The 15,806-nt window shown below is 51.8% G+C and overlaps 1 protein-coding gene across 1 annotated transcript in view; it reads left to right on the forward strand.

Annotated features, from left to right (window-relative positions):
- Nucleotides 1–696: 696 nt before the first annotated feature.
- LOC133358589 (MAM and LDL-receptor class A domain-containing protein 1-like) overlaps nucleotides 697–15,806 on the forward strand; it is a 68,151-nt gene continuing 53,041 nt past the window's right edge. The window contains exons 1-7 of the mRNA XM_061576956.1: nucleotides 697–907; nucleotides 5,895–6,010; nucleotides 6,737–6,804; nucleotides 12,760–12,935; nucleotides 13,287–13,319; nucleotides 14,127–14,162; nucleotides 15,016–15,048. Of these exons, the coding sequence (XP_061432940.1) occupies nucleotides 736–907; nucleotides 5,895–6,010; nucleotides 6,737–6,804; nucleotides 12,760–12,935; nucleotides 13,287–13,319; nucleotides 14,127–14,162; nucleotides 15,016–15,048 (634 nt within the window). The 5' untranslated portion in view covers nucleotides 697–735. The remainder of the gene's footprint in view (nucleotides 908–5,894; nucleotides 6,011–6,736; nucleotides 6,805–12,759; nucleotides 12,936–13,286; nucleotides 13,320–14,126; nucleotides 14,163–15,015; nucleotides 15,049–15,806) is intronic.

Here is a 15,806-nt window from a genome sequence, read left to right on the forward strand (position 1 = left end):
GGTGGGTGGTTTGTGTGTTGGTTTGGTGGGTGGGTGGACAAGTGTGTGGGTGGGTGGGTTTGCGTGTTGGTTTGGTGGGTGGGTGGAGTGGTGGGTGGGCGGGTGGGTTTGTGTGTTGGTTTGGTGGGTGGGTGGACAAATTTTGTGGGTGGGTTGGGTTTGTGTGTTGGTTTGGGTGGGTGGGGTGGAGTGGTGGGTGGGCGGGTTCGTGTGTTGGTTTGGGTGGGTGGCCAGTTTGGGTGGGTGGTTTCGTTGTGTTGGTTGGGTTGGTGGGTGGACAATTGTGTGGGTGGGTGGGTTTGTGTGTTGGTTGGGTTGGTGGGTGGACAAGTGTGTGGGTGGGTTTGTGAGTTGGTTTGGTGGGTGGGTGGAGTGGTGGGTGGGTGGGTGGCTTTGTGTGTTGGTTGGGTTGGTGGGTGACCAGGCGTGTGGGTGGGCGGGTGTCGGGCATCGTGTGGGTGGCTATGTCCAACAACCGGAGGGGACGGAGGGGGGTCGCGGTGATCGGGGGCGTCGTCGTCGTCGTCGGGGGGGGGCCGGAGGATAAATACCGTGGACCACCCGGCACCGACCGCTGCCGTGCTCTCGCTCGCAAAGCAACAGCACCGCCGCCCCGACTCCCAAGCGGCGCGAACTGCGCTGACCCACCGACCGTCCGCCAAGTCGCGCTTCGGAGCGAGCCATGGGTCGCGGGGAAGGCCGCAGCAGCCGCAGCAGCAGCAGCAGCAGCAGTCGATGGCGGGTCGAGCGAGTGCGGTGGCTGGGAAGAAGAAGAAGCAGCGACGCTCATGGAGCCGACTGGAGATCGCGCTGACGGTGACGGCCTCTCTGTTCGTGGTGGCCTGCGCCGCTCTCATCGCCGTCGCCTGGCTCGCCGTGGAGGACAGCAAACAGAGCGGCAAGACAGGTCACCGATTGCGCGTTTTCTAATCGGTGTGTTGCCGGCGGCGGCGGTGCTGGCGCTCAGCGACGAATTGCCCAAGTTCTGCGGTCCTTTACGTATGCTGAGACGTTTATCGGCAATAACTCACGCGTGCGTGCGAGGGAGAACACTCTATCCCGTACAGGTCGTGTCCATATCGTGGGACAACCTTTTGTTTGTCAGTGTCAAAGTATAAAAAATAAAGTTGTTTAAACAGGAGCTGTGGTAAGATGTTCAAACACCAAGTAGATATTTTTTCTCAGGAATTAAGTCTCAATTAACCACACAGAGTGCTTGTGGTGAGCACGCAAACAAACATGCTCTGCTAATATTTGCATTGTCTTTGAAACTGATTGGCCTACACCGGCCACAGCATATGTTAGGATATATTATAATATAAAATATGTTATGCATATATTATAATACTACCCAGGAACAAACATTTTATTACATGGTGCTATCAGTTTCAAATACAATGCATGTATTATCCAAACGTGTTTGTTTTGCGTGTTCACCACAGGTAAGCATGGTTAATGCAGACTTGATTCCTTGCGAACGGCACCTATTTGGTATCTGAACATCTTATCGCAGCTCCTGTTTTATTGCCAGACAGGGTACAAGCTATTCCGTTGTTTCAGACTTTGATACTGGCAAAAAAGACAGGTGACCTGTGATACGGGATAGTGTTTCTCCCTCGCACAGTACGCTGTGAATTATCTCTGAGTGCCCTGGTATCCTCCCGCCGCGGTGGATATAAACACTCATGTGGCCGATAACATCTCAGTATATGTAGAGGATCGCAGAACTTAGGCAATTAGTTGGTAGCGCCGGCTCCTCACTACGGCGTGGTGATGATGTTTTTTTAAAAATCTCAATTCTGTAAAAAAAATGTTTACATTATTTATTGTTATCTGAAAAGGAGTGGGGGGGGGGGGCAGATATAATTTAGATAGCAGATTAAAACTAATTTACAAAAATAAGAAATGATTTAAATTTTAATGCCAGTATTAAATAAATATACTGTTGCTGTAATAACTTAATGTGTCATAACTTTTGGGCAACCCTGTACGAACAATAAAACCATAGGAACAAATATATATTTTATTATATAATTTTATTTTATTTACTTTTATTAATTAAAATTTTTATTTTTTTACCTACGTGACTTTACCGAAAAAAACCCAAGAATATATAAATTGCCATCGAAAGAATTTGAACAGTAACGATCCGTGGGATCGTCAGTCTAGCGGCGGACCTGCCAGCCTGTGACCACTAGTCTCACGAACTGTGGCAAGCTTCAACGTTGATCGCCACCCGTAAAACACCTCGTGCATTGCGTTAAACGGCGAGCAGTTTAGATTGTAGATAGCTAAGCGTTGAGGATTTGTAGATAGCTAAGACTTGAGATTTGTAGATAGCTAAGCGTTGAGATTTGTAGATAGCTAAGCGTTTGAGATTTTTAGATAGCTAAGCGTTGAGATTTGTAGATAGCTAAGCGTTGAGATTTGGTAGATAGCTAAGCGTTGAGATTTGTAGATAGCTAGCGTTGAGATTTGTAGATAGCTAAGCGTTGAGATTTGTAGATAGCTAAGCATTGAGATTTGTAGATGGCTAAGCGTTGAGATTTGTAGATAGCTAAGCGTTGAGATTTGTAGATGGCTAAGGCGTTGAGATTTGTCGATAGCTAAGCGTTGAGATTTGTCGATAGCTAGCGTTGAGATTTGTAGATAGCTAAGCGTTGAGATTGTAGATGCTAAGCGTTGAGATTTGTCGATAGCTAAGCGTTGAGATTTGTAGATAGCTAAGCGTTGAGATTTGTCGATAGCTAAGCGTTGAGATTGTAGATAGATAAGCGTTGGATTTGTAGATAGCTAAGCGTTGAGATTTGTAGATAGCTAAGCTTGAGATTTGTAGATAGCTAAGCTTTGAGATTTGTAGATAGCTAAGCATTGAGATTTGTCGATAGCTAAGCGTTGAGATTGGTAGATAGCAAAGCGTTGAGATTTGTAGATAGCTAAGCATTGAGATTTGTAGATAGCTAAGCGTTGATATTTGTAGATAGCTAAGCGTTGAGATTTGTAGATAGCTAAGCGTTGAGATTTTTAGATAGCTAAGCGTTGAGATTTTGTAGATAGCTAAGCATTGAGATTTGTAGATAGCTAAGCGTTGAGATTTGTAGATGGCTAAGCGTTGAGATTTGTAGATAGCTAAGCGTTGAGATTTGTAGATAGCTAAGCGTTGAGATGTGTCGATAGCTAAGCATTGAGATTTGTAGATAGCTAAGCGTTGAGATTTGTAGATAGCTAAGCGTTGAGATTTGTAGATGGCTAAGCGTTGGGATTTGTAGATAGCTAAGCGTTGAGATTGTAGATAGCTAAGCGTTGAGATTTGTAGATAGCTAAGCGTTGAGATTTGTAGATGGCTAAGCGTTGAGATTTGTAGATGGCTAAGCGTTGAGATTTGTAGATGGCTAAGCGTTGAGATTTGTAGATGGCTAAGCATTGAGATTTGTAGATAGCTAAGCGTTGAGATTTGTAGATGGCTAAGCGTTGAGATTTGTAGATGGCTAAGCGTTGAGATTTGTAGATAGCTAAGCGTTGAGATTTGTAGATAGCTAAGCGTTGAAATTTGTAGATAGCTAAGCGTTGAGATTTGTAGATAGCTAAGAGTCCCACCTTTCAGAATGGTGCTCTTGTTATCCACTCACATTGCCCAGCATGGGTTCGACTTCCTCCAGGTTGCGTGGAAGCCCCAAATCATTGAGGTCTCCGTAGGGTAACATACGCCCGAACGATGATCCAATGTCAATGATAACACCGCTGGCGTGATTCTTATTGTGTCTGTGTGTGTGGCCTTCATAAGAAAACATACACAGTGAGGGAAAAAAGTATTTGATCTCCTGCTGATTTTGTACGTTCAAATACTTATTCCCTCATTAAAATGCAAATCAATTTATAACATTTTTGACGTGCGTTTTTCTGGATTGTGTTGCTGTTATTCTGTCTCTCACTGTTCAAATAAACCTACATTAAAATTAAAGATTGATCATTTCTTTGTCAGTGGGCAAACGTACAAAATCAGCAGGGATCAAATACTTGTTTCCCTCACTGTATAGTATGCGACTTTGCTTCATAGCACAGAAAGAGGGGCCATTGAGCCTTTGCCTGCGAAAGGTCACCTATGATATATTCTTCATGTGCCCTGACGAAGGGTCGTTGCCCGGAACATCGCCCCACGATGTTAATGACACGAGAGTTTGTTTTAATCCCTCGGGTTAGATCGCGTGAATATCGACGCGTCGCTTAAACCCGCCGCCACCCGGCATAGCCACTCGGTAAGAGGTTTGCCGTGTTCTGTTCACGCGAAAAAAGCCCCTTACTGACTGACCGTGTGGTCGGGTGGTGGCGGGTTTTAACGACTCATTCATATTCGCGTGATCCTTTACCCGAGCAACCCCATAATTTACACTATGAGACATCTCCTTTACCAGTGGCAAAATATAGTAGTAGGTTTTTACCCTTTAAACTGGTACAAAACTGACACTTTTATACAAGGCATCATGTTTGCAATAACCGCAACACAAGCAGTCAAAATGCAATCAAAAAGAAACAACTCTGATAATGGTAATGATATGCACTGTTCTTGAAGTTGATTGATCCACACCCGAGACAGCTTTCCTTAGAGCCTAGTCTCCATTGATGTTGGACCAGATGACGCCAAAAGGGCTTTTGTTTCTTTTGTTTGCATTTTGACTGCTTGTGTTGCGGTTATTGCAAACATGATGCCTTGTATAAAGGTGTCAGCTTTGTACCAGTTTAAAGGGAAAAAACCTACTACTATAACCCCATAATTGCGGACGCGGTAAACGCCGCGTCATCGTCGTTGGCCGGGCTCGCACACCACTGGCAATGGAGGCGCAGCACCGACCAGATGTTGGCGCTCCGTCAACCGATTTCGCACGCGGAGATGACGTTGAGCCCTGCAAGCCTGACTCTGCTGATGAGAACGCCGATTGTCAAAACCAGCCAGTTCACCGGCATCGATTGAAGCGACGGGTGAACTCTGCCGCTGATGAGACGTCGGATGTCTAAGCTGGCTCCAGGAGGGTTTTGCTTGCGCTGAGACACCGACGCCGCTTAAGCGATTCGCTCACAGAAGGCCACGCCTGGCTGACGGGATCTGTTCAAACAAATGGAAATACTGTTGTATGGAGGGATGCTTACGAGCAGGAGGTGGAGGTGGTGGAGCAAAAGGAGGTGGAGGAGAAGTAGGAGGAGGTGGAGCAGGAGGAAGATTAAGACGAGCAGGTGGAGGAGGCATTGGATGAGGAGGAGCAGTAGGAGGAGGAGACAGTGGAGCAGGAGGCAGAGGTCGCAACCGGGTACCCGATACCCGTACCCTACCCGATACCCAGCTACCCGTACCCGGCCGGGTACGGGTATGGGTACGTTTGCGACCCTGGTGCGGCCGGGTACGGGTAGACCGTGAGTCACTGGTGAGTAACTGTTTGTCACTCATTTCTCAACGTCTTGTCTCTTCTCACAATTCAAGTCCTAGAATCAACCCACCCGCGCCTGCAACATGGCTTCATCCCAGAGGTCGCAATCGGGTACCCAATACCCGTACCCTACCCGTACCCGGCCGGGTATGGGTAGGGTACGGGTACGGCCAGGTACGGGTATGGGTACCGTTTGCTACCCTGGTGCGGTCGGGTACGGGTACGGGTAAGGAATCAAAACCCGTTTGCGACCTCTGGCAGGAGGATGGAGAGGAGCAGGGTGAGGAGCAAAAGGAGGAAAGCAGTAGGAGCAAGCGGAGGAGCATGTGGAGCAAGTGGAGGTGAAGTAGGAAGCGAAGAGGGAGGGGGTGGAGTAAGAGGAGGAGGATGAGGAGCAGGGGGAGGAGGTGGAGAATGAGGAGGAGGAGGAGGAGATGGAGCCCACTGGTTGACTCCATTCTGTGCGCCCCGCAGAGAGGACTGCGCTGTCTGGCAGCATGAAGATCGTCACCGGAGTCGAGTTCACGCCGGCGCTCCTCGACCGCGAGTCGGCCGAGTTCAAGACGCTCGCCTTCGACTTCGAGAAAACGGTCGCGCACCCCGGGGTCACGCATGGGGTCACGCACGGGGTCAGACACGGGGTCACGCACGGGGTCACGCACGGGGTCACGCACGGGGTCACGCACGGGGTCACGTACGGGGTCACGTACGGGGTCAGACACGGGGTCAGACACGGGGTCACACATGGGGTCACACAGGGGGTCACACGCGGGGTTACTCACGGGGTTGCACTGGGTTAAACTGGGTTGCCCATAGACTAGCTTAGGACGCATAGACTCACATAGAGACTCATAGACTCACATAGAACTCTATGGACCAACATAGAGACTCACGGACACACATAGAGACCAATGAGCTCCAATAGAGACCCATAGACTCACATAGAGACCCATCAACTCACATAGAGACTCATAGACTCACATAGAGACCCATCAACTCACATAGAGACTCATAGACACACATAGAGACCCATGAGCTCCAATAGAGACCCATAGACTCACATCGAGACCCATGGATTCACATGGAGACCCATCAACTCACATAGAGACTCATAGACTCACATAGAGAGCTATAGACTCACACATATACCCATAAACTCACGTAAAGACCCATAAACTCACATAGTGACTCATAGACTCACATAGAGACTCATATAACTCACACAGAGACCAATAGACTCGCATAAAGACCTGTGGACTCACGTGAGAATCGCCCCTCCCCCACCCGCCCACCCCTTCCCCCGGTTCCTCTTTCAGATCAACGACGTCTATTCCGCCAGCGCTATGAAGAATGACTACATCAGCTGCAAGGTGCTGACGTTCAGGTGAGCAGGGGCCCGCAGAACAACGGGATCAAAGTGCGGGCCAAACGATCCTTGCCCCTTGAGTTGGGGGCAGTTCACCAGCCACGTGTTGGTTCAGGGCAAAGCCAGGCCCGACGCTGGCGACCACTTCGCTGAAATGCCGACGCTTGCGTAACGGTGCCCGCGGCATCGGCATTCGTTAGCCCCTACACGCTGACCGGGAGAAACGCCGAGGCGTGATGGGAGGGAGATCGGTTGCTGGGAATGAGGAAACACTGACGAGGGGAGGGAATCAGAGAAGGGGGGCTGTGGGGATGAGAGAGAGACGTCGACAGGAGTGATGGGAGAGGAGAGAGATGTGGATGAAGGAGGGAGCTGTGTATGAAGAAGAGAGTTGTGGATGATGGAGGGAGCTGTGGAGGAAGGAGGGAGCTGTGGATGAAGGAGGGAGCTGTGGATGAAGGAGGGAGCTGTGGATGAAGGAGAGAGCTGAGGATGAAGGAGGGAGCTGAGGATGAAGGAGCGAGCTGTGGATGAAGGAGGGAGCTGTGGATGAAGGAGAGAGCTGTGGATGAAGGAGGGAGCTGTGGATGAAGGAGAAAGCTGTGGATGAAGGAGGGAGGCTGTGGATTAAGGAGAGAGTTGTGGATGAAGGAGGGAGCTGTAGATGAAGGAGAGAGCTGTGGATGAAGGAGGGAGCTGTGGATGAAGGAGGGAGTTGAGGATGGAGGAAAGAGCTGTGGATGAAGGAGGGAGCTGTGGATGAAGGAGAGAGCTGTGGATGGTGGGAGCTGTGGATGAAGGAGGGAGCTGTGAATGAAGGAGAGAGCTGTGGATGAAGGAGGAAGCTGTGGATGATGGAGGGAGCTGTGGATGAAGGAGGGAGCTGTGGATGAAGCTGTAGATAAAGAAGGGACCTCTGGATGAAGGAGGGAGCTGTGGATGAAGAAGAGAGTTGTGGATGAAGGAGGGAGCTGTGGGTGAAGGAGGGAGCTGAAGATGAAGGAGGGAGCTGTGGATGAAGGAAGGAGCTGTGGATGAAGGAGGGAGCTGTGGATGAAGGAGAGAGTTGTGGATGAAGGAGGGAGCTGTGGATGAAGGAGGGAGCTGTGGATGAAGGAGAAAGCTGTGGATGAAGGAGGGAGGCTGTGGATGAAGGAGAGAGTTGTGGATGAAGGAGGGAGCTGTGGATGAAGGAGGGAGCTGTTGATGAAAGAGAGAGCTCTGGATGAAGGAGGGAGGTGTGGATGAAGGAAGGAGCTGTGGGTGAAGGAGATAGCTGTGGATGAAGGAGAGAGCTGTGGGTGAAGGAGAGAGCTGTGGATGAAGGAGAGAGCTGTGGATGAAGGAGAGAGCTGTGGATGAAGGAGGGAGCTGAGGATGGAGGAGAGAGCTGTGGATGAAGGAGGGAGCTGTGGATGAAGGAGGGAGCTGAGGATGGAGGAGAGAGCTGTGGATGAAGGAGGGAGCTGTGGATGAAGGAGGGAGCTGTGTCATGAAGGAGAGAGCTGTAGATGAAGGAGAGAGCTGTGGATGAAGGAGGGAGCTGTGGATGAAGAAGGGAGCTGAGGATGGATGAGAGAGCTGTGGATGAAGGAGGGAGCTGTGGATGAAGGAGGGAGCTGTGGATGATGGAGGGAGCTGTGGATGAAGGAGAGAGCTGTGGATGAAGGAGGGAGGCTGTGGATGAAGGAGAGAGTTGTGGATGAAGGAGGGAGCTGTGGATGAAGGAGGGAGCTGTGGATGAAGGAGGGAGCTGTTGATGAAGGAGGGAGCTGTGGATGAAAAAGAGAGCTGTGGATGAAAAAGAGAGCTGTGTATGAAGGAGAGAGCTGTGGATGAAGGAGGGAGCTGTGGATGAAGGAGGGAGCTGTGGATGAAGGAGGGAGATGTGGATGAAGGAGGGAGCTGTGGATGAAGGAGAGAGCTGTAGATGAAGGAGAGAGCTGTGGATGAAGAAGGGAGCTGTGGATGAAGGAGAGACGTGGATGAAGGAGAGAGCTGTGGATGAAGGAGGGAGCTGTGGATGAAGGAGGGAGATGTGGATGAAGGAGGGAGATGTGGATGAAGGAGGGAGCTGTGGATGAAGGAGAGAGCTGTAGATGAAGGAGGAGCTGTGGATGAAGGGGGGAGCTGTGGATGAAGGAGGGAGCTGTGGATGAAGGAGGAGAGTTGCGGATGAAGGAGGGAGCTGTGGATGAAGGAGGGAGCTGTGGATGAAGGAGGGAGCTGTGGATGATGGAGGGAGCTGTGGATGAAGGAGGGAGCTGTGGATGAAGGAGAGAGTTGCGGATGAAGGAGGGAGCTGTGGATGAAGGAGGGAGCTGTGGATGAAGGAGGGAGCTGTGTGGATGAAGGAAGGAGATGAGGATGAAGGAGGGAGCTGTGGATGAAGGAGGGAGCTGTGGATGAAGGAGGGAGCTGTGTGGATGAAGGAAGGAGCTGAGGATGAAGGAGGGAGCTGTGGATGAAGGAGGGAGCTGTTGATGAAAGAGAGAGCTCTGGATGAAGGAGGGAGGTGTGGATGAAGGAGGGAGCTGTTGATGAAGGAGGGAGCTGTGGATGAAGGAGAGAGTTGTGTATGAAGGAGAGACATGTGGATGAAGGAGAGAGCTGTGGATGAAGGAGGGAGCTGTGGATGAAGGAGGGAGCTGTGTATGAAGGAGAGAGCTGTGGATGAAGGAGGGAGCTGTGGATGAAGGAGGGAGCTTTGGATGAAGGAGGGAGCTGAGGATGGAGGAGAGAGCTGTGGATGAAGGAGGGAGCTGTGTGGATGAAGGAGGGAGCTGTGTGGATGAAGGAAGGAGCTGAGGATGAAGGAGGGAGCTGTGGATGAAGGAGGGAGCTGTGGATGAAGGAGGGAGCTGTGTGGATGAAGGAAGGAGCTGAGGATGAAGGATGGAGCTGTGGATGAAGGAGGGAGCTGTTGATGAAAGCGAGAGCTCTGGATGAAGGAGGGAGCTGTTGATGAAGGAGGGAGCTGTGGATGAAGGAGAGAGTTGTGTATGAAGGAGAGACATGTGGATGAAGGAGAGAGCTGTGGATGAAGGAGGGAGCTGTGGATGAAGGAGGGAGCTGTGGATGAAGGAGGGAGCTGTGGATGAAGGAGAGAGCTGTGGATGAAGGAGGGAGCTGTGGATGAAGGAGGGAGCTGTGGATGAAGGAGGGAGCTGAGGATGGAGGAGAGAGCTGTGGATGAAGGAGGGAGCTGTGGATGAAGGAGAGACCTGTGGATGAAGGAGAGAGCCGTGGATGAAGGAGGAGCTGTGGATGAAGGAGGGAGCTGTGGATGAAGGAGGGAGCTGTGGATGAAGGAGAGAGCTGTGGATGAAGGAGGGAGCTGTTGATGAAAGAGAGAGCTCTGGATGAAGGAGGGAGGTGTGGATGAAGGAGGGAGCTGTTGATGAAGGAGGGAGCTGTGTATGAAGGAGAGACATGTGGATGAAGGAGAGAGCCGTGGATGAAGGAGGGAGCTGTGGATGAAGGAGGGAGCTGTGGATGAAGGAGGGAGCTGTGGATGAAGGAGAGACCTGTGGATGAAAGAGAGAGCCGTGGATGAAGGAGGGAGCTGTGGATGAAGGAGGGAGCTGTGGATGAAGGAGGGAGCTGTGTATGAAGGAGAGAGCTGTGGATGAAAGAGGGAGCTGTGGATGAAGGAAGGAGCTGTGGATGAAGGAGGGAGCTGAGGATGGAGGAGAGAGCTGTGGATGAAGGAGGGAGCTGTGGATGAAGGAGTGAGCTGTGGATGAGGAGAGAGCAGTGGATGAAGTGAGGGAGCTGTGGATGAAGGAGGGAGCTGTGGATGAAGGAGAGAGCTGTGGAATGAAGGAGAGAGTTGTGGATGAAGGAGGGAGCTGTGGATGAAGGAGGGAGCTGTGGGTGAAGGAGGGAGCTGTGGGTGATGCTGTGGATGAAGGAGAGAGCTGAGGATGGAGGAGAGAGCTGTGTATGAAGGAGGGAGCTGTGGATGAAGGAGGGAGCTGTGGGTGAAGGAGGGAGCTGTGGATGAAGGAGGGAGCTGTGGATGAAGGAGGGAGCTGTGGGTGAAGGAGGAAAGCTGTGGGTGAAGGAGAGAGCTGTGGATGAAGGAGGGAGCTGTGGATGAAGGAGGGAGCTGTGGATGAAGGAGGGAGCTGTGGATGAAGGAGGGAGCTGTGGGTGAAGGAGAGAGCTGTGGGTGAAGGAGAGAGCTGTGGGTGAAGGAGAGAGCTGTGGATGAAGGAGATAGCTGAGGATGAAGGAGGGAGCTGTGGCTGATGGAGGGAGCTGTGGATGAAGGAGAGAGCTGTGGGTGAAGGAGAGAGCTGTGGATGAAGGAGAGAGCTGTGGATGATGGAGGGAGCTGTGGATGAAGGAGGGAGCTGTGGATGAAGGAGGGAGCTGTGGATGAAGGAGGGAGCTGTGGATGAAGGAGGGAGCTGTGTGTGTGGAGAAGTGGGAACGAAAGGACTCAAAGTCTCACCTGTCCCCGCGTGTTTGTGACGAGTGTTCGCGAGGCTCGCGTTGAACCGATGCCACTGGAAACGGGGGTCAGATACCCTCCCAGAATTCCGTACGACTGGTAGGATGTGTAAAAATCCCGTTTTCTTTACGTGGAGAGATACAAACAGGAGGATGCCAGCCGGACTGTGAGCCGGCATCACTACCAGTTGTCCAAGCTCTACACCCCCCTCGATATTCAGACGTTTCCTGCCAATTAATGAGTGGCCATGCATGTGGGGGGGGGGGGGGGTGGACCGGAGCACCCGGAGAAAACCCGCGTGCGTCAGGGGGCAATGCATTTATTGCATACAGATGGAACAGATGCAGATTAGTCGGCCTTCTCCTGGCAGAGACAAGGGTACGACTCCTACCCACTGGTAGAAAGAAGTGTGGAACAAACGGAGATTGGTCCACACACTTTGCTCCTCTACTTCTCCTGGTAGAAAGGCGACGCTACACCCACCAGGGAACTTGCGATCCGCCAAGCCTCGCAGTCGTCGCTGCTGCTGCAAGACACGGTGCTGGTTTACCGGCGTAGCCGCCACAACCACCACCGAATCTGCGATGCCCTGGCGCGAACGGCGCTCAATCAACAACACATAAATGTCATTCCTACCGTCACGATTCATTTATTTACCATTCATCGTCATGATGAATACCGTGTGTATCTTAGTCGTACTATTGTTGCGCTCGTTTACAACGGATTGCCTCGCTAGGCCTCATGACCCTTTGCCAGGGAGGGTTGCTGCCAAGTTTTCGTAGGTGGTAGTAGTGGGGGGCCGCGGGGGGGGGGGGGGAGGTGATGTTGTTGATGTTGTTGATGTTGTTGTTGTTGCTGCCGCGCCTCGATTCAATGGCCGAACGCTCCGTAACCTTGATTTGAAGCTTTCGTGACTGCAGGAATCATCTTCTTGGTTCTTTCAGTAAAGTCACGTAGGTAGAAATGAAATAAAATTAAACAATTTCGATTTAAAGCTTTCGTGACTGCAGGGATTCATCTTCTTGGTTCTTTCGGTAAAGTCACGTAGAAGGAAAATAATAAAAGAATAAAAATGAAACATGATAAAATAATTCTCACGACGTTTCGGCCACAACGCAAGCAGCCGTCCTCAGGTGAAGAACAGGTCTGTCGGAAAGACAGTGTCTGAATGAAACACCACAAGGCTTGGCAGCGTATATTTAAGCTGGGTTGGAGGGGGAAGAGCGCCTTGACGAAAGAATGTTCATATCAAGAGGAATTTAGCATATTTACCTGAAGACGGCTCCTTGCGTTGTGGCCGAAACGTCGTCAGAATTATTTTATGATGTTTTATTTTTATTATTTTATTATTTCCCTTCTTCGTGACTTTACCAAAAGAACCAAGCAGAAAAATTAAACAAATCACGACGTTTCGATCGCGACACAAGCAATCGTCATCAGGTGGGGCAACCACATCAATAAACAACCGCTAACCTCGAACCGACGCCGCCCCCGTCGCTCGCTTTCCGCGGCAGGTCGGGCAGCGTGCTCACCTCCTTCGGGCTCGAGTTCTTCTCCGGGTCCTCCGTGCAATCGGTGGTGGACGAGGCGCTGGCGACGCTCAAGGAGGCCATCGTGCCCCTGGGCGGCGGGTCCACGGATGGCCGGCTCGGACGCTTCACGGTCGACTCGACGAGCGTGGACGTCAACGGTGAGGACCGTCGCTCCGGAACCCGCGTGCGCGTCGCGCGCTCTCATCCGTAGATGGAGGTCGTGGACCTCTTGTTTAAGGTCACGGCGGCGTGACCTCGTATTTAAGGTCACGGCGGTGTGACCTCTTGTTTAAGGTCACGGCGGCGTGACCTCTTATTTAAGGTCATGGCTTCGTGACCTCTTATCCAAGGTCACGGCACCGTGACCTCTTTAGGACGACAACGTTGACGACGATGCAGATGTTGATGACGACGATGACGCCGATGACGACGATGACAATGATGACGACGCGGCTGTTGACGATGACGACGACGACTGACCGCATTGCGTCTCTCTCGCCCTTCTCCAGGTGTGAAGCCCACGGAGCCCGGGAAACCGCCAGGTGAGAAGCGGAGAGAGCGCAGCAGCAGTGGATAGAGCGCAGCAGCGCGTGGTGACGTTCATTGTAAATGTGGAGGGGAAAACCCGGAGGACTCGGAGAAAAATCTACGCGACCACGGGGAGAGAGAGAGACGCAAACACCAAATATACAGCAGCAGGCGTCAGGGTCGGGATCGAACCCACGACCTCCTGTAGACCAGGCGAGGTAGTTAACATCTCCTAGCCACCGTGATAATGATGAGAGAGAGACACGCAAACTCCAAATATACAGCAGCAGGCGTCAGGGTCGAGATCGAACCCACAACCTCCTGCATATCAAGCGAGGTAGTTAACATCTCCTAGCCACCGTGATGATGATGATGATCATGATGAGAGAGAGAGAGACGTAAACTCCAAATATACGCATGCTTACACAACGTGGGCTTGAACTCACACACCGCCGCATCAACCAACCATTTACCCACTCGCCCGTCTCACCCACCCGCTTAGTCAATCAAATTGTTCACCCACGAATTCACTCGCTTGAAGAAGGAGGGACCTCAGGGGTAGCTCTTTCATATCCGCTTCCGCGGGTTCCGTTCTGAGCCAACCAGTGTCGCTTGAAGAAGAAGGGGGGTGGGGTCTCAGAGGTAGTTCTTTGATATCCACTTCCGCTGGTTCAGAGGTAGCGTGCGTCGGAAGTGACGAAGACGTCCACGTTTTTTTCTCTCCTTCAAAGTGGAGAGAGTGGAGTTTGTTGCGGTGGCAAATTGACCAAAGTTGACTTTTGTCCCCCCCCCACCCCCCCCCCATCTCGCTTTGCGTGCAGGAGAAACGAGTACTCCCAAGACAACAACTCAGCCAGGTGAGGCGACAATCTGTACCTGCCCTCCCCCCACACAACACCGCTCTGGCGCGTGCGTGTGTGTGTCATGTGTGTAAGCGTGCGTGTGTGTGTGTGTGTCATGTGTGCACGCGTGTGTGTGTGTACGTGTGTGTGTGAACACGTGTGTGTGTCATGTGTGTACGTGTGTGTACGTGTGTGAACACGTGTGTACGTGTGTGTGTGTGTGTCATGTGTGTACACGTGTGTGTGTGGGGGTGTCATGTGTACACGTGTGTGTGTGTCATGTGTGCACGTGTGTGAACACGTGTGTACGTGTGTGAACGCGTGTGTGTGTCATTTGTGTATGCGTGTGTGTGTGTCATGTGTGTGCACGCGTGTGTGCGTATGGGGAGCGGTGGTGCAGCTGTCAGCGTGCTGCGCTACGAACCGGTCCCTGGGCCTCCCCTAGGTCGACTCAGCCTCAAATGAGTACCTGGTGGAGCGGTGTGTAGTAAACATCGCCACTGGGGAGACAAAGGCGGCCGGGCGTGGTGCTGGCCACCCACCCCCTCGCGTGCCGTTAACAGCGCTTGCCCCAACAGTTTGTTGAGGCTATACGGGGGATCTTTGTCTTTGTGTGTACACATGTGTGGGGAGCGGTGGTGCAGCGGTTAGCGCTGCCGTGCTACGAACCCGCCGACCCGAGTTCGATTCCCGCTCACGGCCAACACCAACTGGTCCTGCTCCTGGGCCCTCCCCTAGGTCGACTCGGCCTCAAAACGTGCACCCGGCGCGGTGTGCGGTAAACATCGCCACCGGGGGAGACAGGCGGACGGGGCGTCGTGGTGCTGCGATGTTGACGTTGGGTTGTGTGTGTGTCCCTGGCGTGCAGGCAAAACGACCACCACCAAACAACCCCCGACAGGTGAGCCACGATCCAAAAACAAACAAACAACAAACAAACAACAACAATAACAACGTAGTAGTAGGTTTTTACCCTTTAAACTGGTACAAAACTGACACCTTTTATACGAGGCATCATGTTTGCAATAACCGCAACACAAGCAGTCAAAATGCAAACAAAAAGAAACAACTGTGATGATGATAATGATATGCACTGTCCTTGAAGTTGATTGGTCCACACCCGAGACAGCTTTCCTTAGAGCCTAGTCTCCATTGGTGTTGGACCAGATATTGCAAACATGATGCCTTGTATAAAGGTGTCAGTTTTGTACCAGTTTAAAGGGTAAAACCTACTGCTATATTTTGCCACTGGTAAAGGAGATGTCTCATAGTGTAAACAATAACAACAACAATAACAACAATACCATCACCGGCTCCTGGAGAACTGCATTGTGGTCCCGTTGTGCCCGGGCGACCGTTGCTAAATGATGATTTGCTCGAGGACTCATCAGTGCAGTGTGGGTCACCAAATGCCAAGGCCCTGCCTCTGGGATGCGTGCCTAGCAAAGGTGGCCAGGGCGTGCGTGGTTGCTGGCCATCCACTCACCCACCCACTCAGCCACCCACTCAGCCACTCACCCACCCACCCACTCACCCACCCACCTACCCACTCACCCACCCACCCACTCACCCACTCACCTACCCACTCACTCACCCACCCACTCACCCACCCACCCACCCACTCACCCATCCACTCACCCACCCACCGACCCACTCACC

This window comes from Lethenteron reissneri, chromosome 62 (genome assembly GCF_015708825.2).
Source record: "Lethenteron reissneri isolate LAM-NWPU_2019-01 chromosome 62, ASM1570882v1, whole genome shotgun sequence".
In the NCBI taxonomy this organism is placed as follows: Eukaryota; Metazoa; Chordata; class Hyperoartia; order Petromyzontiformes; family Petromyzontidae; genus Lethenteron; species Lethenteron reissneri.